Here is a 22,638-nt window from a genome sequence, read left to right as displayed (position 1 = left end):
TGTGCGCGGAATCTCGATTGAGAAGCCGCTGTTTGATTAAAGCACAGAACGTTATCTTGTTATAGTGTACAAAATTGGATTGCCCGTCGAGCAAGCAGCCAAAAAAAACAGATTATTTTGGTTGTCCCGGAACGTCAGGCTAGCGATTTTGCTAGCCCTGCTGTACTGTTTCTTAGAAGAGAAAAAAAAGAAGTTACTTGGTAATTCGATATGGTTTTAAGAACTTGTTAATCTACTGTATGGAAAGGAAACAAGTAAATTAAATGTTTTCATAATGCTAAGTTAAATAAAGCTTTTTAATTTTTACATTTTAAACAAATTACAACTGGGGCTCCCGAGTGGTACATCCAGTAAAGGTGCTCCACGGGGAGTGCAGGATGCGCCCTATAGCCTGGGGCCGGTTTTTTAGAATTTTGGTAGTCGGAATTCCACGTTTTGAACTGGATTATATTGTGTAATAATTGTGCAACAAATTGGGGAGAAAACCATGGTAAAAAATTGGCAACTACTAAATTAAAAAAAAACTACAACTGAAATCCATTTACAGGTTTTGTTTACTACAATTTTGCACTTTGAGATTCCAGCACAGTCGATTGCAACAGTACAATGATGTAGACATATATTTTATACAGTAAGGCATGTTAATAAATGGAGATCCCATTGGTTTCTGGAAACAGAATATCCGTATTTGTTAGGATCAGTGTCAAATTCCTATTATTATGAGATATGACAGTCTAGCTGTATTTTTCCATTAATTCCTGGGTCTCATGTCAGCAGTGCTTTAAATGGTAAGCTGTTACAGCACATAAAATGATTACACATTTGCTCTATTAAATACAGATTGAGAAAACAGAACAATAAATGTGAAATTGCAGTAAGTAATAATCCAGGAAATGTATTAGCCATATGTGCAACCAGTCCCCTTACAGTTCAATTTACATTAGGTGTGTGAATACAACATAAATGACCCATACTGTACCTGTAGGGCAGGGGTGGCCAACTTTTCACAGACCAAGAGCCAAGAAAATAAAATGTACAGAGACAAAGAGCCACAAACTATAAAAAAGTGCTTAATTTAGCATTTCACTGATATGTTTATAGCAATTACTGTTACAAGTCTATCACACACAAATTAAATGAAGTAGACCTTTCTTTTTTCCATTACATACTTAATATTGATATCCAAACAAATACATTTTCAGTATAAGCATAGTTTTGTTTTTGTCTCTTATTTGGGTGAGTAGCTAACTACCATTTGTTTTCTTATGAGAAAAAATAACAACAACAATAATAACAACAATAAAATTTCCTTAGCTTGTATGACACAGGAAGGATCTGCACTCAGTGTGACTTTTGGCATTCTTTGGACTATTTTCTTGAAATGTGACTTGTACTTCACTGTGCTTGAACGCAACAGTTCACGTAAGTGCTCATCAGTCAGAACAGATATCTACTTGGATTTGACATGTTTGAGAGTAGAAAAAGCGGACTCACAAACGTAGGTTGAGACAAACATTGAAATAAGTCGAAGGGCAGCATGCCTTATGTTTGGGTATGTGTCCTTTGGCACAGCACTCCAAAAGTGAAGCGTTCCCTCTTTTAGAATAGACTGCAATCTGTCATCTTCTCGAAGTTCAGTGATTTCCATTTGAGAAGCTGCTTCATCAGTGTCTAACAGGAACTTCAAACAGTCTGCTTCAGCACTGAAAGGGTCAGCCACAAATCTAATCTGAGGTCTTTTCAACTGAAGATCTTGAAATCGTCCAACACAACTGCCTTTAAGAGCTTGAAGCAGGGCTGAGTAGTGATGTATACTCTGTCGTAGTGCTTCTGCCGTATCGTTAATTTAATTAGCTTTTAACGTCGGTGGAAAGTGTGTCAGTTCTCCTTGAAACGCAAACACACTTTGCACAAGATCAGGCAACAACTTTAACTTCCCTTGTAGACCCACATTTAGTTTATCCAAATGCAACAACATGTCTGACAGTAATGCCAGATCTTCTTCACAGAGTTCTTCGATCAGATTTTTTAATTGTGAGTACGAATGTAGTTGACAATTTCCAGAACAATTTTCATAACATGCTCCAAATTCAGGTGTTTTGACACCAGCTGCTCTCGATGAATAATGCAATGAAATGTCCAAAATTCAGGAGAGCTATCATCAACGTTACAAAGGCCCACTAACCCACTTACAGACCCTGACATGGATGGCGCTCCATCTGTAGCAACTGCAGTAAGCTTCTCTAAAGGTAGCTTGTCTTTCTTAATCACAGACATTAATTCTTTGTTGATATCTATGCCCTGGGTTCTGTCTTTAAGTGACACAACGTCAAGCAGCTCTTCTCTTACAGTACAGTGTTCTGACACGGTTCGCACAAACACAGGTAATTGAGGCTTTTCCTGAACATCGCACGACTCATCCAATGCGATGCTTAAATACGCACATTGTTGGAGTTCTGAATACAGCCGTAGTTCAATGTCACTATTTAGATCGGAGATCCTGCGTTCTACCGTGTGACGTGAGAGCTGCAGGTCTGAAATTTGCTTTTGCAGTTGATTGTTTTCTGGACATAGGACAGCAATAACACCACTAAGGCAGGTTTTCACAAACTCGACTTCGGAGTAGGTTTTTTTTTTGCAGGGGCAATGTTCCAGGCCACTTGGTAGGCGCACTCAGATTGTTTGGCAAATTTGGTGAACATTTACATCTGTTTATCCATTTGCTTTTTGAAGGTCTTAAAGACCGAAGTTCAGAATCTTTCGGAAATTCTTTGTCAGTGTAGACATAGCTTATAGTGAAATGGCGTTGCAGATTTGAAGATTTGAACTGCTACATAAAGGCCTGGCAAATAAGGCACATAGGTTTTCCAATGTGTTCAACAAAAATATACTTCCAGTCCCACTCCGGTAAGAAGGTTCGCTATTCATCTTCATATCTGCTTTTTTGCTTTTTTTCTGCCATTTTGAACAAAACAAAATGCTGCTGCTTGACTAAGGTTGGAAATAGATCGGCTTGACATTAAAAAAAAAAAAAAAAAACTTATTGTGTAAAAAAGTTATTCATTGTGTAATGAAATATGTGGAAAGTTCAAAGAGCTGCATTTTGACCACAAAAGAGCCGATGGTTGGCCACCCCTGCCATAGGGGATAAAGTGGAGAAGTGGTAACAGCACTTGTATTTTATCATTACTAAGTATTGAAACATGTGTAATAAATTGTGCTTTCAGTGGAAAATAGTCCAAATCATAAAACCTCAACTCAAGATTGCATGAGTAGAACTTGTAAGAAGGTTTAGTAGATTTAGTACAGGCTGGCTTTAATACTTTCTAGAGTGACAGAGCAAAGAGTGCAGTCAATGAAGGCACCATGTGGAGGAATGTACAGCTTCCATTTCATCTGTGTTCTCCTCAGTACTTATCTGATTAGTCAAGGTTCTTCTTTCCAGTGCATAAAACAACAGAGCTGGTTTGGGAAATGGGAAAATAATTGAATGGGTGGATGGGCTTACCACCCCATACAAGACCATCTTCCCATGGTGAGAAGGAGGGTCAACCATCTCCTGTATCAAAGCCAAGAGGTCTGCTTGCAGCCCTCACAAGAAAGGCACTCAAGGTTGTCTGTCAGATTACTTATGCCCATTGCTTTCACTCGCCTGGGGGGAGAGGAAGTTAGCACACCCCAGAAACCCACCTCGGATGTCTGGTGCTATTTCAAATAAATCGTTAAACTGGAAACCAAATATGTTGTTTTGTGGTGTGACCCAGATGGTCCTTTGTAGCACGGTGATGATGAAGGGGCTGACAGCTGCCCCTGGCCCTGACAAGAGGCACTGCTTCTTCTGTTGCTCAGGGCTCTGATCTTGAATACTGAAAAACTGTATTGGTCGGTTTAGGTTTGTGACTAAATACCCCCAAAAGAAAAAAAAAAAAAGAAGAATGTAGAAGGAGACAAGATACAAGGAGACAAGGTACAGCACGCACTGTGGTTTGAGCAGTTGCCTCAAGATGCCTCAACACATCAAAACTCCAGAAAAGTATTTTTGGGCAACATCAGAATAAAAACTGTCAATTCACTTTTTGTATAGTTTTCAATGAAATACAAATCACCTGACAAGCATTGGTGGGCCAAATGGCTTCCTCTCGTTCGTAACTTTTCTTATATGAGAAATTATATTGTAAGAAAGATGATTTCTGAAATGTAGGCTATTCTGAAACATATCCGATTTTTCGGATGTAGGTAGTTTGTTTTAGGAAGTAGTTATTTTTATGATTATTATTATTATTATTATTATTATTATTATTATTATTATTATTATTATTAGTAGTAGTAGTAATAGTAGCCTAGTAGCAGTAGTAATAGTAGTCGTAGTAGTAGACCTCCTCAGTTGTGAACCTCAAAGCATTTTACTAGACACCAAGGCTCCCGACAGGAGATGTAGCCTTCATTCAGAAAGATCCATTGAAGTCAACTGGAGCTATGCCAGTTGGCGACAAGCCCTAGTCAAGTCTTATTTACTTAGAATTGAAGAAGGCTGTAGCTCATCCAGAGCTTAATGTCCTTTACAGTCAGACGGCTTCGAGCAGTGCCCCTCTGTTACATGGAAAAACACAAGTGAGCATACAATAAGCAACAACTGGGTTTACAGAATGCTGGCAGATAGGTTTAGCGAGAGCGTGTAACTGGAATAAATTTGGTTCCAGTATGGAGATATAAAGTGTTTTGAAGCTCATCCATGATGGAACCCAGTTTGACCCCAGTTCCCACCCACTTGGACGGGACTGTGGTGCTGATCTACAGCGACACCAAGGAGAACTGGGCTAGAAGTGATAATCACTGGATAAGGAGCGGTGCCAGGCTCGTTATCTGAAGGTATTCCCTCACTGGTGATCTATTACTTTGGAACATATTTGGTTTTTTGCATGCTAATGAGGATTGGCAAAAGCACAGGCCTGGATTTGATACAGATTTTCACTTGCTTAAATCTATTCTCAAAACTTTTATCTAGAAGCTGGTGCAATACCAAGGTTAGTCATCCAAGATGTGTTCTTTGTATGGTGGTGTATACATGTGATCTGTGTGTGCTTTTTTATTGAACTCGTTTACACACAATATTTAAACATCTTGGTATTATAGATTTATAGCCTTACTGATTTCATTTTTAATCTTGTGTCATTTTTCATTGCAGGTCTGACTTCAGCCCCATGTCTTCCACTTGTAGTAAGTATAGTCTTGTATACAGCATTTGAATTTCACATCTCACTCTAACCCTTTCCCTCTCTCTGTAACATCCTGTCATTCAGTTACTGGTGATTTAACAAAATTACTAGAATTCCACACATCGTTTCTTGAACTTTTATTAAAAAAAGTTGAAAGGGTCCAACTTCCATTCTTTTTCTCAAGTTACAGCACATGCCTTTTCAGTGTATTTGTACGCTACAGATACCTTCCCAAAAATGAATTAGAACTATGCAAAGCTAGATTTAGAAACACAGCGGATGGGTTTGCCACTAACATTTCCCTCCGCAGTTTAACTACTATATAACCCACACTGCGCAGCACACATGTGCTCAGTGACCTTGCTGCAGCAGGCTCCCAAGTAGATCACAATGTAGAGATTATTTCCAATATTAGACCATTAATCTCTGCTCTACGAAACAGAATTAGCCTAACTAACTGGTGAACAGTAGTGTCTTTTCTTTTCCTGCTGGAGAGAATTGGTTGAAGTGCCCGTCTGTACGTTATACCGATTTACACTCGTTTAGAGATTTGTTTATCCATTTGTGATGGATATCAAACACAGGTAGAGAATTATGTACAATATCCACAGTATACACAGGTAATGTTCTGTGTAGTATCCTGTGGTCATTTTGGTAGGTACTGTACAAGAGGTGTGTGTTACACAATTGATGTAACTTAAGGAAGATCAGTCATGCATGCTGTATGCTTTATACTCACTGTGCTAACTGTTACGTACAAATATCCTCTACGGGTAAGGCAGATTATGTGAAAGGAAGGTTATAATGGTCTGTTTATTCAGTGCTTGAACAATAGTGACTAGGTAGTGGGCAGCGTGGTGCATTTGCACATAATTTGATGCTGCCCACAGATGCAAAGGAGGTATGTGATTATTTATAATATATACTGCAGCTGGGGCCACTTAGGCATGTAGACTGTCTTTACATATTTAGCTCTGTCATTTTCCTTGCCAGTGAATGTTTTTAATGGTAGGGACCATGAAAGGAATTTGTGTTTGAAGGTAGATCACTGACAGCAATCCTTAGGAAGCTGCCTGTAAGACTATGTAGGCAAATATTTAATCATTTTAAATCTGCCTCACAGAAAATAGAAAAACAAAAACCTTATCCACGGATCCTAGTTTACATTTTCAGAAGACACCAGTATGAGCGCCCCGTATAAAAGTTTACCACAGTATTTCTGCAGTTTTATCATGCTTTTCTCATGGTTACACTAGACATTTACTGTCCCATGATTTACCTTGTGTCTTAATATGCTTTACCATGCCTTGCTATTCTTTACAACGCTTACCTGTACTTTACCATGCTTTCACTGTTCTTTAGTACACTTTGCTATACTTTTACTATGGGAAGCTTTTAGAAGGGACAAAAAGCATCCTTTTCATAATTTTCCATTTGTTAAGACCAACCCCTCATTTTGTAGTTAGTGCAAACCACTTGCATTTGTTATTAATTTGTTCATAATATACACAAGTCTTAAAAACTTCATACATGTCTGCAATAAAACCCCAGATTATTGTATTACCTGTGTGTACTAACAGTAACTGTTTTTTAAAAGATCATCTGAGAAACCTGCTTTGAAAGAAAACGACAATCCTCATAGTGTATATTTGCCATAATACATGCATAAATAGCGCCACTTCAAGTACCCTGAGAAATATCTACACTTACACGTTTCTTTATTTATTTGCCTGCCTTGCCCTTGAACCAGACAGCTGCCTCTTTATGTAGAGAAGGACCTCTGCTTGTTTAGCATAGCAGTATAGTTCTGTCACCCAGAGTTGTTGACCTTTGCCCCTGCGGTAACTCAGCTGTCATTCTTATCAGTGTCTGTGTGGTTGTGCTTATTTGGAGAAAGAAGGTTGATCCAAATAAACACAGACACATATCTGGAGCGTCTGTGGTCCCTGCCTTTTTTCAAATGGGCAAAAGTGTGTTTTCATAACAGGCACCCTGGAAATGTGCTGACAGTCAGAGGTATTGACTGGTACATCCATCCTGTCTGCACAACACAATTCATAGCCGCTACATTGTTTATCTGGTAGGAAGGAGAACACACATGGGGCTTTCCCAGACAAGCCGGTCCTGTCTTCGCTTGAACTGGGAGTAAAACACTGAATTTCTCCAAAAAAAAAAAAAAAAAAAAAAACATAACCGTTTTAAGAGAGGTCTTATTATTCTATGGATGATAAGACCCTTTTTCGGGGTATTCGTCCAGTATATTAGACATTTTCCTAAGGAACTTACTGAAAGAATACACCCACTAACATCCAAGTTATCCCTACAACAGGATTTCAATCTTTGCCCTCCTTGTCAATAACTTGTGAAAAGAAGATGTTATATTTACCATGCCAGCCTTTTTTTAAAGAGAGCCACTGAAAAACACTACACTTAGAAAAACTGCTTCCCGGGGCTGTTTCATCTTAATATCTTAATGCCATAAGAGGGAGTCAATTACAAACTGTTTCTGAAACTACAGGTGCAAAAATGAGTTACTGTGTAAAAATGGCCTTATAAACATGTGCATTGAATTCAGTCTGCATTTCGTAGGATCTGCACACGCTACTGTACTAATTAAATGATTTAAGGGGCACTTGCCAGTTATAACTAACAGATGTGTCTGTTTAATTTAAGTAATGAAATGTGTAATGTATTAAAAACATGTGCATAAGTGGTCATCCCTTATAAACAATGCCTCAGCAGCAAAAACTTGTATTATATTTTCTGTTGAGCAGCATCAGTGGTATACATGCATACGGTACATACAGGAGGTTTTGGTCTTGGTAGAACGCTAACTTACAGTATTCACAAAAAATCTTACTTATACAAAAGGTTCTACAGACCATCTCACTGTATCAGATTTATCAGATGTTTTTTTTAAATGTTTTTAATAAAGTCCGTCCAGAGAAGAATATGAGTTCTATGTCGGTGGTTCAGTTTGTGTAACAATATCAGTCTGTCTGGCAATCTGGGCAATGCCTGTCTCTGAATTTGATGTCAGCGCATAGTCTGTCAGCAGCATTGTTAAAGAGAGGAGTCGGGGTAGTCTTTCAGAAAGACTGGTGCAATCTGTAACACACCTGTCAAAATTCGTTTCTGTGTTTTTTTTTTTTTTTTTTTTTTTTTTTTGCTGTCCCATTAAAAATGTATTTTCATTCTTTTGATATTTCAGAAAGTTATTATTCTAGTATTTTTGCTCCATTTAGTAAAGGGGTCTTAGCCACTCACTATACAAGACCTTCATAGCTATATAAATAGGTACATGTACACTAGGGATCACTAAAAACCTGCTTACAAACTGCTTATTTTAACAAAACCTGATTAATTAAAAATACCAATACAGAGCCAGAATCAGCCAACGGTTTACCATTTTAAATATAGTAATACATCTATAATTTTCTAAACTTTTAATGTAATTGAATTGGGTTCTCGAGTCCAACCTATTACAGACTCCAATAAAAATGCCTCTTATAGAATTTTTGTATATAAAATGTGAGCCTTCAGTGTTTGTGTTACTGAACTTACCTACTCTTACATCATACAACCAGTAGCTGTTTCAAAGACAGGATCAGACATCTGATACAGATTAACAGCTTGCTCATACTTTGCTGACAGCATTTGCGCTAGTAATCCTCCCTGTACGATTCTTATCCAGTCCTACCTTTTTCAGATTCGAAGCACATTTTTTAAATCAGTGGTTTTGTTTAATTATTTACCCTGTCTGTTTCATACTTATCAACAGGTTTCTTTTTTTTTTTTTAATCACATCACGCCTGTAACTTTGATGACTGACTGCTGTTAAGCAGCTGTATGTTACTGTCATCTCAAAGGGGGAAACTCTTGTCACCCTGGTGTGAAGTGAAATAGTGAGGAGGATGTGTTCAGCCTGGAATCACGCGGGGTGTGTCTCTGAGCCGTGTGGGCTTAACTCAATAGAAGCACTGCATACACTATAAACATCTAGAAACTGTGCATAATATATTGCCTGTATGTTGGGTACAAACTTTGAACATTTGTTCTACCTGACATCTCGCTTCATGTTAAGTCTGCAGTGCAGTACACGAGAGAGAGGGAAGGAGGTTAGGTTCAGGCAGCAGTGTACAAAGATTAGGAGGGTTGTCAGGCTTGGTTCAGGGCCTGTTAATTGCACTGTTGCCCCCTGAAGAGCAACAAAAGAAGATTTTCTCCGCTGTGTACGTAACTTCAGATCCTAATGAGGGTGTTGTGCTGTGCTCTGGTGGCCTTTAGAGGCAGATTTTCTCACTTTGGAGTCATTGTGGCACACTCAGGGACAACTATAGAATCCTACTGCACAAGCTGTCCAGGCTCCAGGGCTTTTGAGTAGACAAGCCTGCCTCATTCGTCTTTGTTTTATCTGACTAACATGTCTGACCAGGGATTCTGGATTCATTGTTTATAGTGTGCTTTCATTTGGAGGTGATATAATGTACTCATTGTCAGGGACAACGGCAACAGCAATGTTCTGTAAAACCACTGGACTAATAAAGGAATGCTCACCCTATTGAGTGTGTGGGTGGATTGGTGAGAGGGCAGTCACAGCCATTTGAGAAATAAACATGTTGCGCTGCTTTTTACCCTGGATAGTTGAAAGATTTCTCTTGTTGGCTGAGTTGAGAATCAATCGCATCCCATATGTAGTAGATATACACTTCATCGTGTGACAAACATTTTTAATATAAAACACTGTTTGGAATGGCCTAGAAATCTGGATTTAATGGCTCCGCAGCTATATGTTAAACACTGCTTGCTAAATTACATACCTTTGCTCAGGCCCCATTTTTTCTGATATCCACCAACATGTGACTCTTGTAAAAAGTTTGAGTTTAAAATAAAATGAAGGACATAATTTAATTGTCACTGTTGTTGAATGGGGTGTCCCTAATAAATCATATATCACATTTATTATCAGTTCTACTGCTGCATTTACCTTGATGCACTTTTCAAGTCAGACTGGTCTGTAGAGAAGGACTTAATATCACTGTGTAACAATTTATTTATTTATTTTTGTTCCTGGGTAGTAAGTGTTATTTCCTAATTGCTTATGCCTCAAAAGTATAGAAAATGGCTATTATTCCCCACAAACTTTGCTTTTGTGATCAGGACAGGTAAATTTCAAAATATCACTATTTCCAATGAGAAAACGGGCGCTTTTGTGTCTTTTCGTTCACATAAAGTCAGAAAAAAACAGCATATGAATCCAAATTAACATGTATTTATACTAAAGTAATACAACAGTGACTACAAAAGATTTAGAAGTGAGTAGTTTTTCGAGACTCACGATTATACTGTAAATTTTACAGTATAATAGCAATGGGGAATAATAGCCATTTTCTATACTTTTGAGGCATAAGCGATTAGGAAATAGCACTTACTACCCAGGAACAAAAATTGTGTTACATAGTGTATTCACCATCCAGCAAGCCTCCTCCTATCACAATGTAGGTTTAGGAGCAGCACAGGGACTGTCACTTGAAAGTCAGAGTAATACTAATCACCCAGGCACGTTTGTGAGCCAAAGCAGGAGTAAAGCCATTGAGGACGCACTTGAACAAGAAATAGTACCAGACCAAACCGTTGACTTTCTCTCTGAATGCCCAAACGCCACTGTTTCATTTCACATATGGCCAGACACTTGCAATTAATTTTAATAAAGCCAAATACTCAGAGCTTTCAATCTGTAATAAGCAGCTGGTCTGGATTTTAGAACTGTCTTTCACAATAGTCATATTACAATCCGTTCACACGTGCCACCAGGAGCCAAGACTAGTCTTCTGTTTTCAATCCCTATACCACAATGCAAAGTATATAAAAACAGAAGAGGCAGTGCACTCACTGTCCACAAGCCAATTCAAAGCACCAGTCTTGGAGTTCCAAGCATGCACTTTTTGGCAGAGACAGTTGTTTGGCATGTGCACTTGTGAGAACCTGCAAAGCCATAGCTCATCCATGTCCCCCTTCCTGAACTTACAGTAGCTGTATCTTGCCTTGACACAGTGTTGCAAAAAAAAAAAGCTATACAGGAATGTGCCATCAACTAGAGTGTTAGGTTTGCTTGCATTGTATACAATATACAGCAATACTAGTACACAGTTTATAATCTTTTTGTGGGCTTCTGACATTCATTGACAAAGTGCCTACTGAAATGAATATCAAGAGCTCATCAACAATTTAAAAATGATGCATACATGTATTTAAACTTAGATTAACATCTGGTTAATTTTTTTCCCAGGTGAATTGTCCATGGGCGACGTGCAGGACCCATTTCTGGTTAGCGTACATATAATCACCGACCCAGGAAACAGCAGGACCCTCCAAAAAGCCATGGATAATGTGCTGGCCTGGATCCGCCCAGACCTGCAACTCTTCCGCGTCTCTGAGCGAGGCTGCTGGAAGAAGCCAGAGAGGTGCAGGACTGGAATTGTGATCCAGCCCTCGCTGGCCATCATCTTGTTCCTGCAGGAGGACTACGGAGAGGAGCAGTTCCAGCGTCTCCACCAGTCCCTACGACTCCCACCATGGCAGTACCACCACACGGAGAGAGTGAACGGCCGCATTTTGCCCTACATGCCCTGCAACCAGGACTTCTTCACCCTGTCTGGTAGCACCCCACTCTGGGCCATCCGTCAGGTGCACTATGGCAAGGAGATTGTGCGCTTCACCATCTACTGCAGCCACGAGAACTTTGTGGACATGATGAAGATGTACCAGCTGATCCTCAAGAGGGAGGTGTCCCAGAAAAAGGGGGATTTCTGCTTCTTCATTGTCTACTCTAACATGGACATGGAGATCCAGCTCTCCCTGAAGAGGCTCCCCAAGGACCAGTACCCCACCCCCACCGAGTCTGCAATCATCGAGTTCCGCGTCACAGAGATCGGCCAGCTGGTCCCCCTGCTCCCCAATCCCTGCACCCCCATTAGCGATGTCCGCTGGCAGACGGAAGACTATGATGGAAACAAGATTCTTTTACAGGTATAACCATCTTCTGATATTCTGTGGTAACCCTCACAAAAGTTATGCCAAATTTGCTCAATAAATGTACAGTTTGTCATGCTTTTTCACAAGCTTATGTTTTGCATTTTCTGTGCTATATCATGATTAACAAATGGCAAAGCATTGTCTAAATGATACTTCTTTACCATGGTTGCCTTTGACTTACCAAGGGAAGAACAATTAGAATCACTGCACACAGTAAATAACCACAGCATGCTATTGTACTTTGCAGCACCCCCACACACAAAATCAATTACATCTTATCAGTTATAGTCAACCCCTTCAAATGCTGACGTGCCTGTTTTTGTCACTTTTAGTGCTCTTCCAGTATTCCCAGCAAGAGATCAGCCTTCAAAATCTCACCCCCTGTATACTGCATCTGGTTTACCTGGGTATTGCATATGTTTGTCATGATATCCAGGTATACTTTAAAAGCACCATCAGTTTACTAGAAACAGTTAGGTTAATGGATATGTATGGGCATTTTGCTAGAAGCTAGCCTTGCATTAGCGGTCCTGTTGTAAAAACAAGGCATTGTGAAAGTGAAACTTATCTCTCCCCACAGAGACCAATGCTGGTGGCTGCTTTTTCTCTGCACACAATACCTGGAAATTAGCTTTTCTCTCTCTGCCTTAGTTTCCTGTCATGGAGGGCTACAAAAAAAAGTCTCAATTTAAATGTTTCTTCATAGCTCTGTGCAGTAAGTCACTTTCAGTGTGACTAAATTTCACTGCACTTATTAAATGAAGTATAAGAAATAATCATATTGTAACTAAAATTGGTGGATTGTACCAGTGCCTGCATTTGGAAATCAATACAAGCAGTCCTTGCACTTACAACACAATTGGTTCTTGAAAGTCGCGTTGTAAGTCGAAGCGCTGTAAGTCGAGGCACATTTTCCCATAGGAACAATGTTATAAATTGGGGTTACGTTCCTGACTCTTCAGCCAGATAATACAGTTTTACAAAAATGACCCGTTATACTGTACTCATGCAAATATTTATTTAACTCTTTACACTCAGTCCGGTGGTTACGCACATATTACTCAGACACCTACCCAGCTTCGTTTGAAAGTACAGACTTGGGGCTTTCCAGTGACGTATTCAGTGTGTGTATGTGGTACTCCTAGCAGGAAATACGATTGCCCCTCACCATGCGTCATGTTCACAGCTGAGGTTTCATTTTGAGTCGATTGCACTTACCAGACATTGTTAACAGCAAAAAAAAAAAAAAAAAAAAAACGCTAGACTAACTCAGGATGACCACATGTATTGCAGTTCGAACACCGAGCTGCGCACGTGATGCATGGCTCAGGTCTCGCCGTGTTGTAAATGCCGTATCGATATCGTAAAGTCGAAGCAGGGTAATAATACAAAAGAGTCGTAAGTGCCGTGCGTCGTAAGCCGAAGCGTCATAAGTCGAGGATCGCCTGTACTGCTGTATGGTTTACACTGTCAATAGTTGTTTGGCCTTTAAGTGGCATTAGTTACCAGCAAGGACCTTTCTCTCTTTGTAATTGCAGACCTGCTGCTTATAAATCTACATTTGTCAACTGCTTCATGGACATTTACAATACCACTAGGAAATCACAATTATATTTAATGCTAGTGGGCTATATTTTCAAATAGTTACTCCAGTGTTTAATTAACTCCCTATTTTTTGGAAGGAGAAAAACACCAATTAACTTTACATAACCAACACCTAAGTCTAATGTATTTGAAGGACTCTTAAGCAATCTCAGCTTGTTTCTCAGTTTTGTACATTACTGTTGAGTTTTTATCTTTCAATAAATAAATAAAAGTTAGGGCTCCCAAGTGGTGCATCTGGGAAAGGCACTCCAAGTGGAGTGCAGGATGTGTCCTATAGCCTGGAGGTCGTCGGTTCGAGTCCAGGCTCTTCTATTGCCAACCATAGACAGGAGCTCCCATGGGGCCACACACAATTGGCCAAGCACTGCCCGAGGGGGGCTTGGGTCAGCCAGGGTGTCCTCAGCTCACTGCCCACCAGTGACCCCTGTACGCTGGCCAGGTGCCTGCGGGCTTGCCTGAGAGCTGCGTTGTCCTCCAACGCTGTAGCTCTGAGGTGGCTGCATGGTGAGTCTGCAGTGTGAAAAAAAGCATTCAGTCAGCGCAGGGGAGGTAGCGGTGAGCTGAGCCTAAAAATAATTGTATATGCCAAATTGGGAGCAAATAATATAATAATTGGCAATTTCTAAATTTTAAATAAATAAATAAATAAATAAAGTCTACAGTAAGCACTTTGAAAATATGTCCCAGTATGCTGTGACTAGTAACTTGCATTAAATGATCACTAATATGAAGATCTTTACGATTTTGCTCTGTGTTTAGTTTAGTTATTTCACAGGTACATTTAAGTAATACAAGCACTCATACAAAGAGAGATCTGCGCGTAAATGGAAATTATACCCAGTATAGTTTTTCATGTACTGGACTATGGCATTGCTGAAGGGTTAAATGGGGCTTTGGGACACCATTTTATTTGTATTTTATTTCTTACACTTGGGATGATATATTACTGAACTATTTTTCTGGCTCTTTTGAGCATAAAAATTATTTTCATATTTATTTTTACTGGTTTGTTTTTCATGATGAGTTGTTAAATGAGGTTCCTCGCTCACATTGCTTAATGTTGCATGAATAAATCACCATTCAGCACACAGATTCTTTGTTAGTCAGGAGAAAGCAGTTTGCAGCACAGCAAGAGCATTGTTTCTGGCACAATGAGAGATGTCAGACAGGGCCTAGCAAAGTGGAAATTAGGTAACCAGGAGGAATCCAGGCTAATGTTTCACACACAGACAACCATTAGCAAAGTACAGGTAAGCATCCACTGCTTCAACAAATGAATCTGGCAGCATGCGTGTGTTTTTGAAAGTAAAGGTACCTTTCTGTAACTGGAATACTCAGTATACCTGTCTTTGGTATTAAGGGGTTACAAATTTCTTGGGATTATGATTTCCATATCTGATTTTGAAATATGCTAAAATAAAAACAAATGTATAAAAAATATGTACTTTCAGCGCAAAAGTTTCAAAAAGGACAAACAAATAGTGTTACAAAACTAATAAGGAGTACATAGATGTCAGTGGGAATATAAATTACCATAATCATTTATTTCTACCTTTGTATTTAATGTTGTATTTATTTTAGACAAATAAACTTAAATTTAATCAGTCAGACAGACATGGACTCTCCCTAATAAAAATTGAACCCAATTTTGCAAAGTAATTCTTCAGTATTCCTAAACTTTACCATTTGTACTTTTACTTTCATAAGGAACTATTCTTCCTCCATATAAAAATGTGATGATTGCCTTTAATGGTAATAGGACATTTCATTAGGACCCAAGACACATGTCACAGTCTGCAGATAGTCAGGCTGGCTTTATTAACATGCATGCTTATGATGGTGCTTCCCTATTTGTCAGCTGTGGCTGATTGGTTGGTTTCACACACCCTGTACTGAAACATTGTCATGATTAATAAACAGGCAGCCCTGTCCTGCTGGGTGTGGGACACAGGGCAGCAACCCTTATTGATCACGGGGCCGACCCCAGTTTTAGGACTGCCCTACCCACTGAGGCAGAACAAACCTCTTAAACTGCAGGTCATTGTGCTGAAAAGTGTCTGGCACAACAGCCTGAGAAGAGGGCTAGTTATGTGAAAAATGTGTGTTTCATTAAAATGGCCCATTCAGTGCACATCGGTGTGTAATGAGATTTTGTTAAGAGAAAAACTAAAGTTAGATTACATCCCCCAGCATGCTTTTAAGAAAATAAGGAATACAGGCACAAGGAAAGGTCATTCAGCCAAAAAAGCCAGCCCATTTTTTATGATGTCATTGCTTCATAACTTAAGAGAATAGCATTTTGTAAATGCATTATTACTAGGAGGCACAGCTACGTTTATGAGTGTTAACATACCAGACTGCTTTGTGATAAAGTAGAGAACACAGAAGACAGCAATACATTATATTTTAAAATTGAACATTGTACTTTGAAGTGGTCACTGCAGTCTTAGGCTGCCCTCTGGTGGCATCATTATACCTTGGTGCACTTGGATTCACCACTGTTATGTTTCTCACTCGTTCCTTCAAAAATAAAGTTTTATTCACAAAGTTTTAACTTTTTCATCTTTTTGATAGATTATATTAAATGTAATGATATTCATTTCATTATTTACCATAGTTCTGATTTACCCTGCTAGATTGTGCTGGACCTTGCATTAACTATACTTTTGTTATGCTTTACTACACTGTGCTATGATTTTACCACACTTTACCACCTCTTTATCACAGCCAGCCTTTATAAAGGTACATTTAATAATTTTTTTTTGTTATTCTGAAATTCGTACATGTGCTGTATTGCAGATTACTCTAGACTGTATTGTATTTAGTGAGCCATGTGTTAAACATTAGAATTTATTCACAGTCTTTTCCATATGCATTTGCATGTTGTACACATACAGTCTTGTACACAAATACGTGTTGAAGTTGCTTTTCTGATTTTTACAAACACTCCCAATATGTTTAATACATTTAAACATTGTACTTAGGAAACGAAACAAAAAACATCCTTGGAAACATCAGTAACAGATGAGCTGTGCGGTATAGGTTTCCCTTTTTGAAAATACTGTACCAGTAACAGCTTCTTACTGTGCAGCGTGAGCGTTGCCTAATTTAGGGAGTCCTCTGTGGAGATTTTGATTATTTGATATGACTTATTCAACTGTATTTTTAACAGTCTTGCGAGGGGGGGCTTTCTTACGAAAGTAAGATCGGCTGCTGTGGTTGCGGGGGGGGGGGATTTATTGAAATAGTGCAGTTAATTTACAGTACTGATGAAATAACCCCAAACTTCTCATTTGCTGTTGCTGCAGGTCCGAAGCTCAACCAGAGTCTCCCATCGGTGGCCCACTCTTTCTCAGCTTGACCCCCAGCCATCCTGCCCGGCACCTGCCACAAACACTCACCATGGCCGGGGGCCTGCCTTCTACCGAAACAAACGCTATCAAAAGCTGCAGCCACCCTCCCGCTCCAAACAGCACCACCGGCTCTCCCAGCAGGACTTGTCCAGCTCTTGTCTGGGAGACAACAGCAGCCGGAGGAGCAGCAGCTCTTCCGAGACCTCCTGGACGGTGCAGAGGAGCTGCTCCCTTTACTGCCTGCCGGCTGTCAGGCACTGCCCATCCCAAGCTCCCTCGCTGCTCTCCAGCAGCTTCTCTGACAGGACTGCAGCCTTCCGCTTCAAAATTGATGCCCTGGAGGATGCTGAGGAGACAGACGTGGACACTGGGCTGAAGCTCACCAGTTCTGACATGTCTGTGGTCTCTGCCTACACCAGACTGGCTGCTAATTTCCAGTCTTCTTCTCCCGACAAGGTCTACAGACACCCCCCGAGAGCCGTACCCCTTCGGACGCGACCCCTTTCAATGCATAACAGCCCTCTCCCTTCCTACTCCGGCCTTCCCTGCGACTCTCTCCCTTCCCTCTCGGATATCTCCTTCTGCGGCTCCTCTTGCCTCTCGTCTCTCAAACCGCAGCGGCCTCAAAGCGCATTCGACCCCTTGCACAGACTGACTCCCTCAGCCCTCAGGCATTCTGGAGACAGCGGACACAGCACAGAAACCGAGAGCATCAGTCTCCGACAACAAGCTGGAAGTCACGATCTGCCAGAGGAGGATCCTGAGCAGGAATTCTACATCTAGAATGCTGACCTGTCACTAATGAATGGGTTGTTTTAAAAAGCTCAGGCTCCACTTTGGTGTCCTGTTCCCACCATTGGCAGGATGTGTTTTCTTTGGGAGCTACCCCTATTAAACATGAATAATGTTTAAAAACTGTATTGTATAATTATATTGTACAAACACGATTGCAAAATGATATTACTGGAGTAATAGAATGTTGTATAGATTGTCACGGCATTCTAGTTTTCATATTCTTAAATACTGATTTGTACAGATATTCAAAAACTGTTGCCCTGTTTTGCAGATTATTTTTTCATAAGCACCCCCAACACAGGTTACATTTAACGTCTTTCAAAAATTGGAGCAACGTGCCCTTTCCTTTTTATGCCTTTGGTGTGTAAGGCTCACTTTCTGAGACCTGGGGACCAGTGATTAGGGCAGAGGATCAAAAGGCAGGAGACCTTGGGATCAAACCGCAGCTCTGTGACCGTCTCTCCTTAGTCAGGAGACAAAGACAAACTGTAAAATGTGCTAGGGTTTAATCACAGTCTGATTATTTGGTCTGTACAGCACTAAAAATAAATACATTCTGTGCTGCCAGGGCATACTTACTGCAAACTAAAGGAATATTTTATATCACCTACAATTTATATTTAATTCCTTAACTGCTTAACTGTATGTTTGTAAATGTTTGGTGGCTTTCTCTAATCAAGTTGAGAGTGTATTTCTCACTCACTCTTTGCTTTGCCAGGGTCTGTCATACAAAGACTGTAAGATAAAGGTGTCTGCCAATTAAATACTGTAATAATAAAATACACTCTCAACTTGAATAGAAGTAGCCACTGACAACTTACAAAGTCTAAATCTAACTAAAAAAAACAGACAAAAGCCTGATATTAACATACTTAATCTGTTTTTATAAAACCTGTTGCAGTTTAAACATTTAGAATGCTTTGTCATGGATATTCAGAGTGTGAGATGTACACTCTCAGCGAAATCATAAGTGCAGTTGCTGCTAACAGGTTCCAGTGGGCACATACCTTATAATGACTATTACAGCAACAATGTTTCTTTTAAACCAGTTTTGAATTTCTGAAGTGACGTGGTTTCAGAAATAAAACCACCAGGGTGCAGCTGTGTGTGCACACATATAGTGTGTGCAGCTATAATATCTGCCCTGGTTACAGCTGTGATACTGAGAGTTAGTAAATGGAAAATCTCTATACAAAAGTAAAGTATTCTTTCTACTCACTGCAGACAGAAATAAAGAGGATGTGGCTCACATTACCTGCAGGAATCCGCAGATGTATTTCACTTGCAAAAACAAGTCAAAATGGTCAGTGTGATGAGTGTAGGAGAGTCACAGCAGGAAACTCAGAAAGGACAGTTGGAAAGCTTGTAAAGAAGATGGCTAATTGGTCCGTAAATAAATAAATAAATAAGCAGTGCAGTGGAGTAGCAGTTTGGGCTACAGTGCACGTTGTTATGCTTTCATGCAAAGTTCTATAGATAGGGTACTTTTGAGTAAAGAAAAAAATTCTTCTGAATTTAGCTGAGCGAGAGCTAGTGGATGAGGAGGCTGGAGGAAGACAACACTGACTACAGAGAGGCAAGAAGTTTGGGTTTAAATATGGGATCATTTCTGTTGTGGGGTTTTAGTTTTTTGTAAGTTAAAGCCCTGTCTTCAGTGTTTGGGGGCAGGATGCACACCTCTAAATCTTACAGATACAGTGTTGCACACTGTTTAACATACACACTTTGGAGCTTTTAGGGAATGTAAAGCAGCTGATCTTCAAAACCAAATGTGCATGCTTTCTTATTTCCTCTGGTGTCTAATACATCATACTCCCTTTCTGTTGGTGTGCTTTGTATATTTGTTGCATTTGTAGCAATTGTGCTGCTGAGCAATAAAATTGTTGTATCAGTTACATTTTTACATAAAGCCGTGCTTTAGGATACATAATTTATCAGAAAGACAATAAAACTGTTGCCTCATGAATTAGTGCCATGATGTATCCCCCCATGATATAATTACTTTCTTAAGTGAACTTATGACAGTGTTGTTGTTACTGTTGACAGGACTGCATGGTTCCATAAAAAAAAAAAAAATAGGTGCTTCACTGCTTACAGGCACTGCAGAAGTACTGTACATGAATTCCATGGGCTTGTATGACATATAACACTAATTTCAATAGAATTTAAACTGGTAAAAAATAGGGGAGATTTTAATTACTGGAGGATTTTACAAGAAGAAAAGTTGATGGTAAAACTAATGCTGCGTCCCCAAATCTGGAATTTAATTTTATTTACTGGCTCGTTCGCGCCCCCTTGTGGACAATGAACGTGTTTCAAATAGAAGGTTCTGCTCTTTCCCTCAATGTACTTAATATAACGGTTTAATGTTAACATCAATGTTTAATGTAGAACTGGGTCATTTGATAGGACGTCTTTACTTTTTTTTTTCAAAGTATATTGATCACACACGTTATATTGAATTATTTTTTATTTTATTGGAATGTACAGTACTTCCCATACATTAAATAAAAATAGTTAATTGAGTTAATTCTCTTTTAGAGATTGATGTATGGCAAGCCACAGTTTGTGGAGTCATTTTTATCAAAAACCTTATTTTTGTAAAACTCCTTTTTTGTTACAAAAATGAACATGCTATTTATACAAAATATTTATATATTTTAATATTTTCTTTTGACTATGTTTCTGATATGAAAAAGTCTATTTATATCAACAGTGTTTTTTTCTGGATAGCTATTGTAACACCATTAATTGCATTTCCTTTTTTTTCCAGCGTGGAAGAGCTCACATCACTAATACAATCAAACCCTTTTAATGTCACTTCAGAGGACTGAGCATAATTAACTTAACACAGAAGCTGTGTTGTTACAACAAATCTTGCTGTTTTGCTGTGGAACTCAAAAGTAACTCTATACTGTACTGTTCATTAATAGAACATGTTTGTAATTTTCAATCTGCATCTAAAGCACACTGAGAATTAAAAAAACATTAACAGGAGTGATATATCAGAGGGGTTTGACTGTTTTGTTCCAAAAATTCTTTCACAGTTTGGAAAGGATGGTTGCGGGTGACATCAGACCAGGAAATGCAGGACACGCAGTACTATGGTTGTATAACCAGCACAAGCAGCAATTGTCATTTCTCTATTTCAGTTCTCTTTACTCACGTTGCCCCTCTGAACAGCCAACCTCGTTCAGCGAAAGCTGCCTGTTTTTAGACATGTGACCGTCTCCAGATTAGCAATAAAGAATCTGGAGATGGTCACATTCTATGCGAGTTTAGCATGGATGGGGAATTTTAACCCCATCCATGCTGTAAAATAAAACAATGTGTTTTTAAACACCAAACCATACATTTTAAATAATAATAATAATACAAAATACACACTGGGACGATCTTTTATATTGCACTGGGAAACTGTATTAGCCTTTTAACCCAGGCCAGAATTCAAACAAAACGAGTTCCATGTTAAAATGTATTTATCCAGATGTATTTTGCTAATCTAGCAGAAACCATAGATGGCACATCAGTGAGAGCAGTTCATCCTTAGAATCTAAAACACTACAGTGCAATTTGTGTGCTACAGGTATTAGGGTTCCCAGTGCCTGCTTGGGGACATCTGAAGGTGTTGCTATACTCAAGCATGGGGAATAGGTTTAAAACCCTTAGTTGTTACTCACATTTTGTTTTTTCTCATATTATGTATATATGCTTGAATGAACTAAATCTACCTAGGACCAGGCTGCAATTTTGTTGCAGGTTTTTGACTGGGTTATTTTATTACTGGCTGTTTATTTTGTGAAATCACAGTTTGGAAAAAATGTTTTAACAAATCCTTGTTTGTATAAAGGTAAATGTACTTCAAGAGAATAAATGAGAACCGTCTTAATGCAAGACTAAAGAAAACATATGTAACCAGGTATGTTTTGGCTTGCAATAATGTATCCTGGATGTATTGTGAAATGTCCTTGTTTGGTGCTTATTGTCATCATTAAATAATAACATCTTCACTTGAGCAGTAAAGCTTTTTTTTCAGAAGTTTACCTTTTTTGCAGCTTTGTATAACTGCCATCTCTCCCAAAGCATGGCGACTGTTTATATTTTGGCTGCAATTCCCTGATTAGCCTACTTGTAGATTTTCTTTCGGTAAAGTAAAATTGTTCACAGAGAAAAAAAAAAAGCATTCTTGAACAACAGGTAGGATAAATTGTGATCCTGACTCTTTAAAACAACCTCTGTTAAACTTGATTTACTGAGACACCGAAAAAAGTAATAACTTCAAAATGAGACCAAAACCGGACCCTAGGTAACAAGGAAGCACATTCAGGACACCTACTGTAATAATTTCTAATAAAGTGGCTGCACTCATTTTACAGTATTTAAGAACAGTGTATACAGTGTATGTCCTTTTACAGAGTCAGCAGCCACAAAGAATGTATCTAAAACTTGGGGCTAGCACACAAATGATAAGGGTTCTGGTTACTCCTAGAAGTCGGCTGCAATCAGGAGGGCCTTTAGTAGTTATACTCCCTGTCTTTGGAACTCTGTTCCAGATTAGATCAGGAATGCTGGAACAGTTCACATTTTAAAATCAATTTTAAAAACAGATCTGTTTGAGTTAACTTATTTTTTAG

At 39.2% G+C, this 22,638-nt stretch overlaps 1 protein-coding gene across 1 annotated transcript in view; it reads left to right on the top strand.

Moving 5' to 3' along the window:
• LOC121320563 (protein FAM124A) overlaps positions 1 to 21,293 on the top strand; it is a 29,316-nt gene extending 8,023 nt beyond the window's left edge. The window contains exons 2-4 of the mRNA XM_041258992.1: positions 5,186 to 5,217; positions 11,506 to 12,245; positions 17,165 to 21,293. Of these exons, the coding sequence (XP_041114926.1) occupies positions 5,186 to 5,217; positions 11,506 to 12,245; positions 17,165 to 17,992 (1,600 nt within the window). The 3' untranslated portion in view covers positions 17,993 to 21,293. The remainder of the gene's footprint in view (positions 1 to 5,185; positions 5,218 to 11,505; positions 12,246 to 17,164) is intronic.
• Positions 21,294 to 22,638: the final 1,345 nt, after the last annotated feature.

This window comes from Polyodon spathula, chromosome 9 (genome assembly GCF_017654505.1).
Source record: "Polyodon spathula isolate WHYD16114869_AA chromosome 9, ASM1765450v1, whole genome shotgun sequence".
NCBI classification, from domain to species: domain Eukaryota; kingdom Metazoa; phylum Chordata; class Actinopteri; order Acipenseriformes; family Polyodontidae; genus Polyodon; species Polyodon spathula.
The sequence above is the reverse complement of the archived record's forward strand: the minus strand, read 5'-3'. Positions and strand labels throughout refer to the sequence as shown.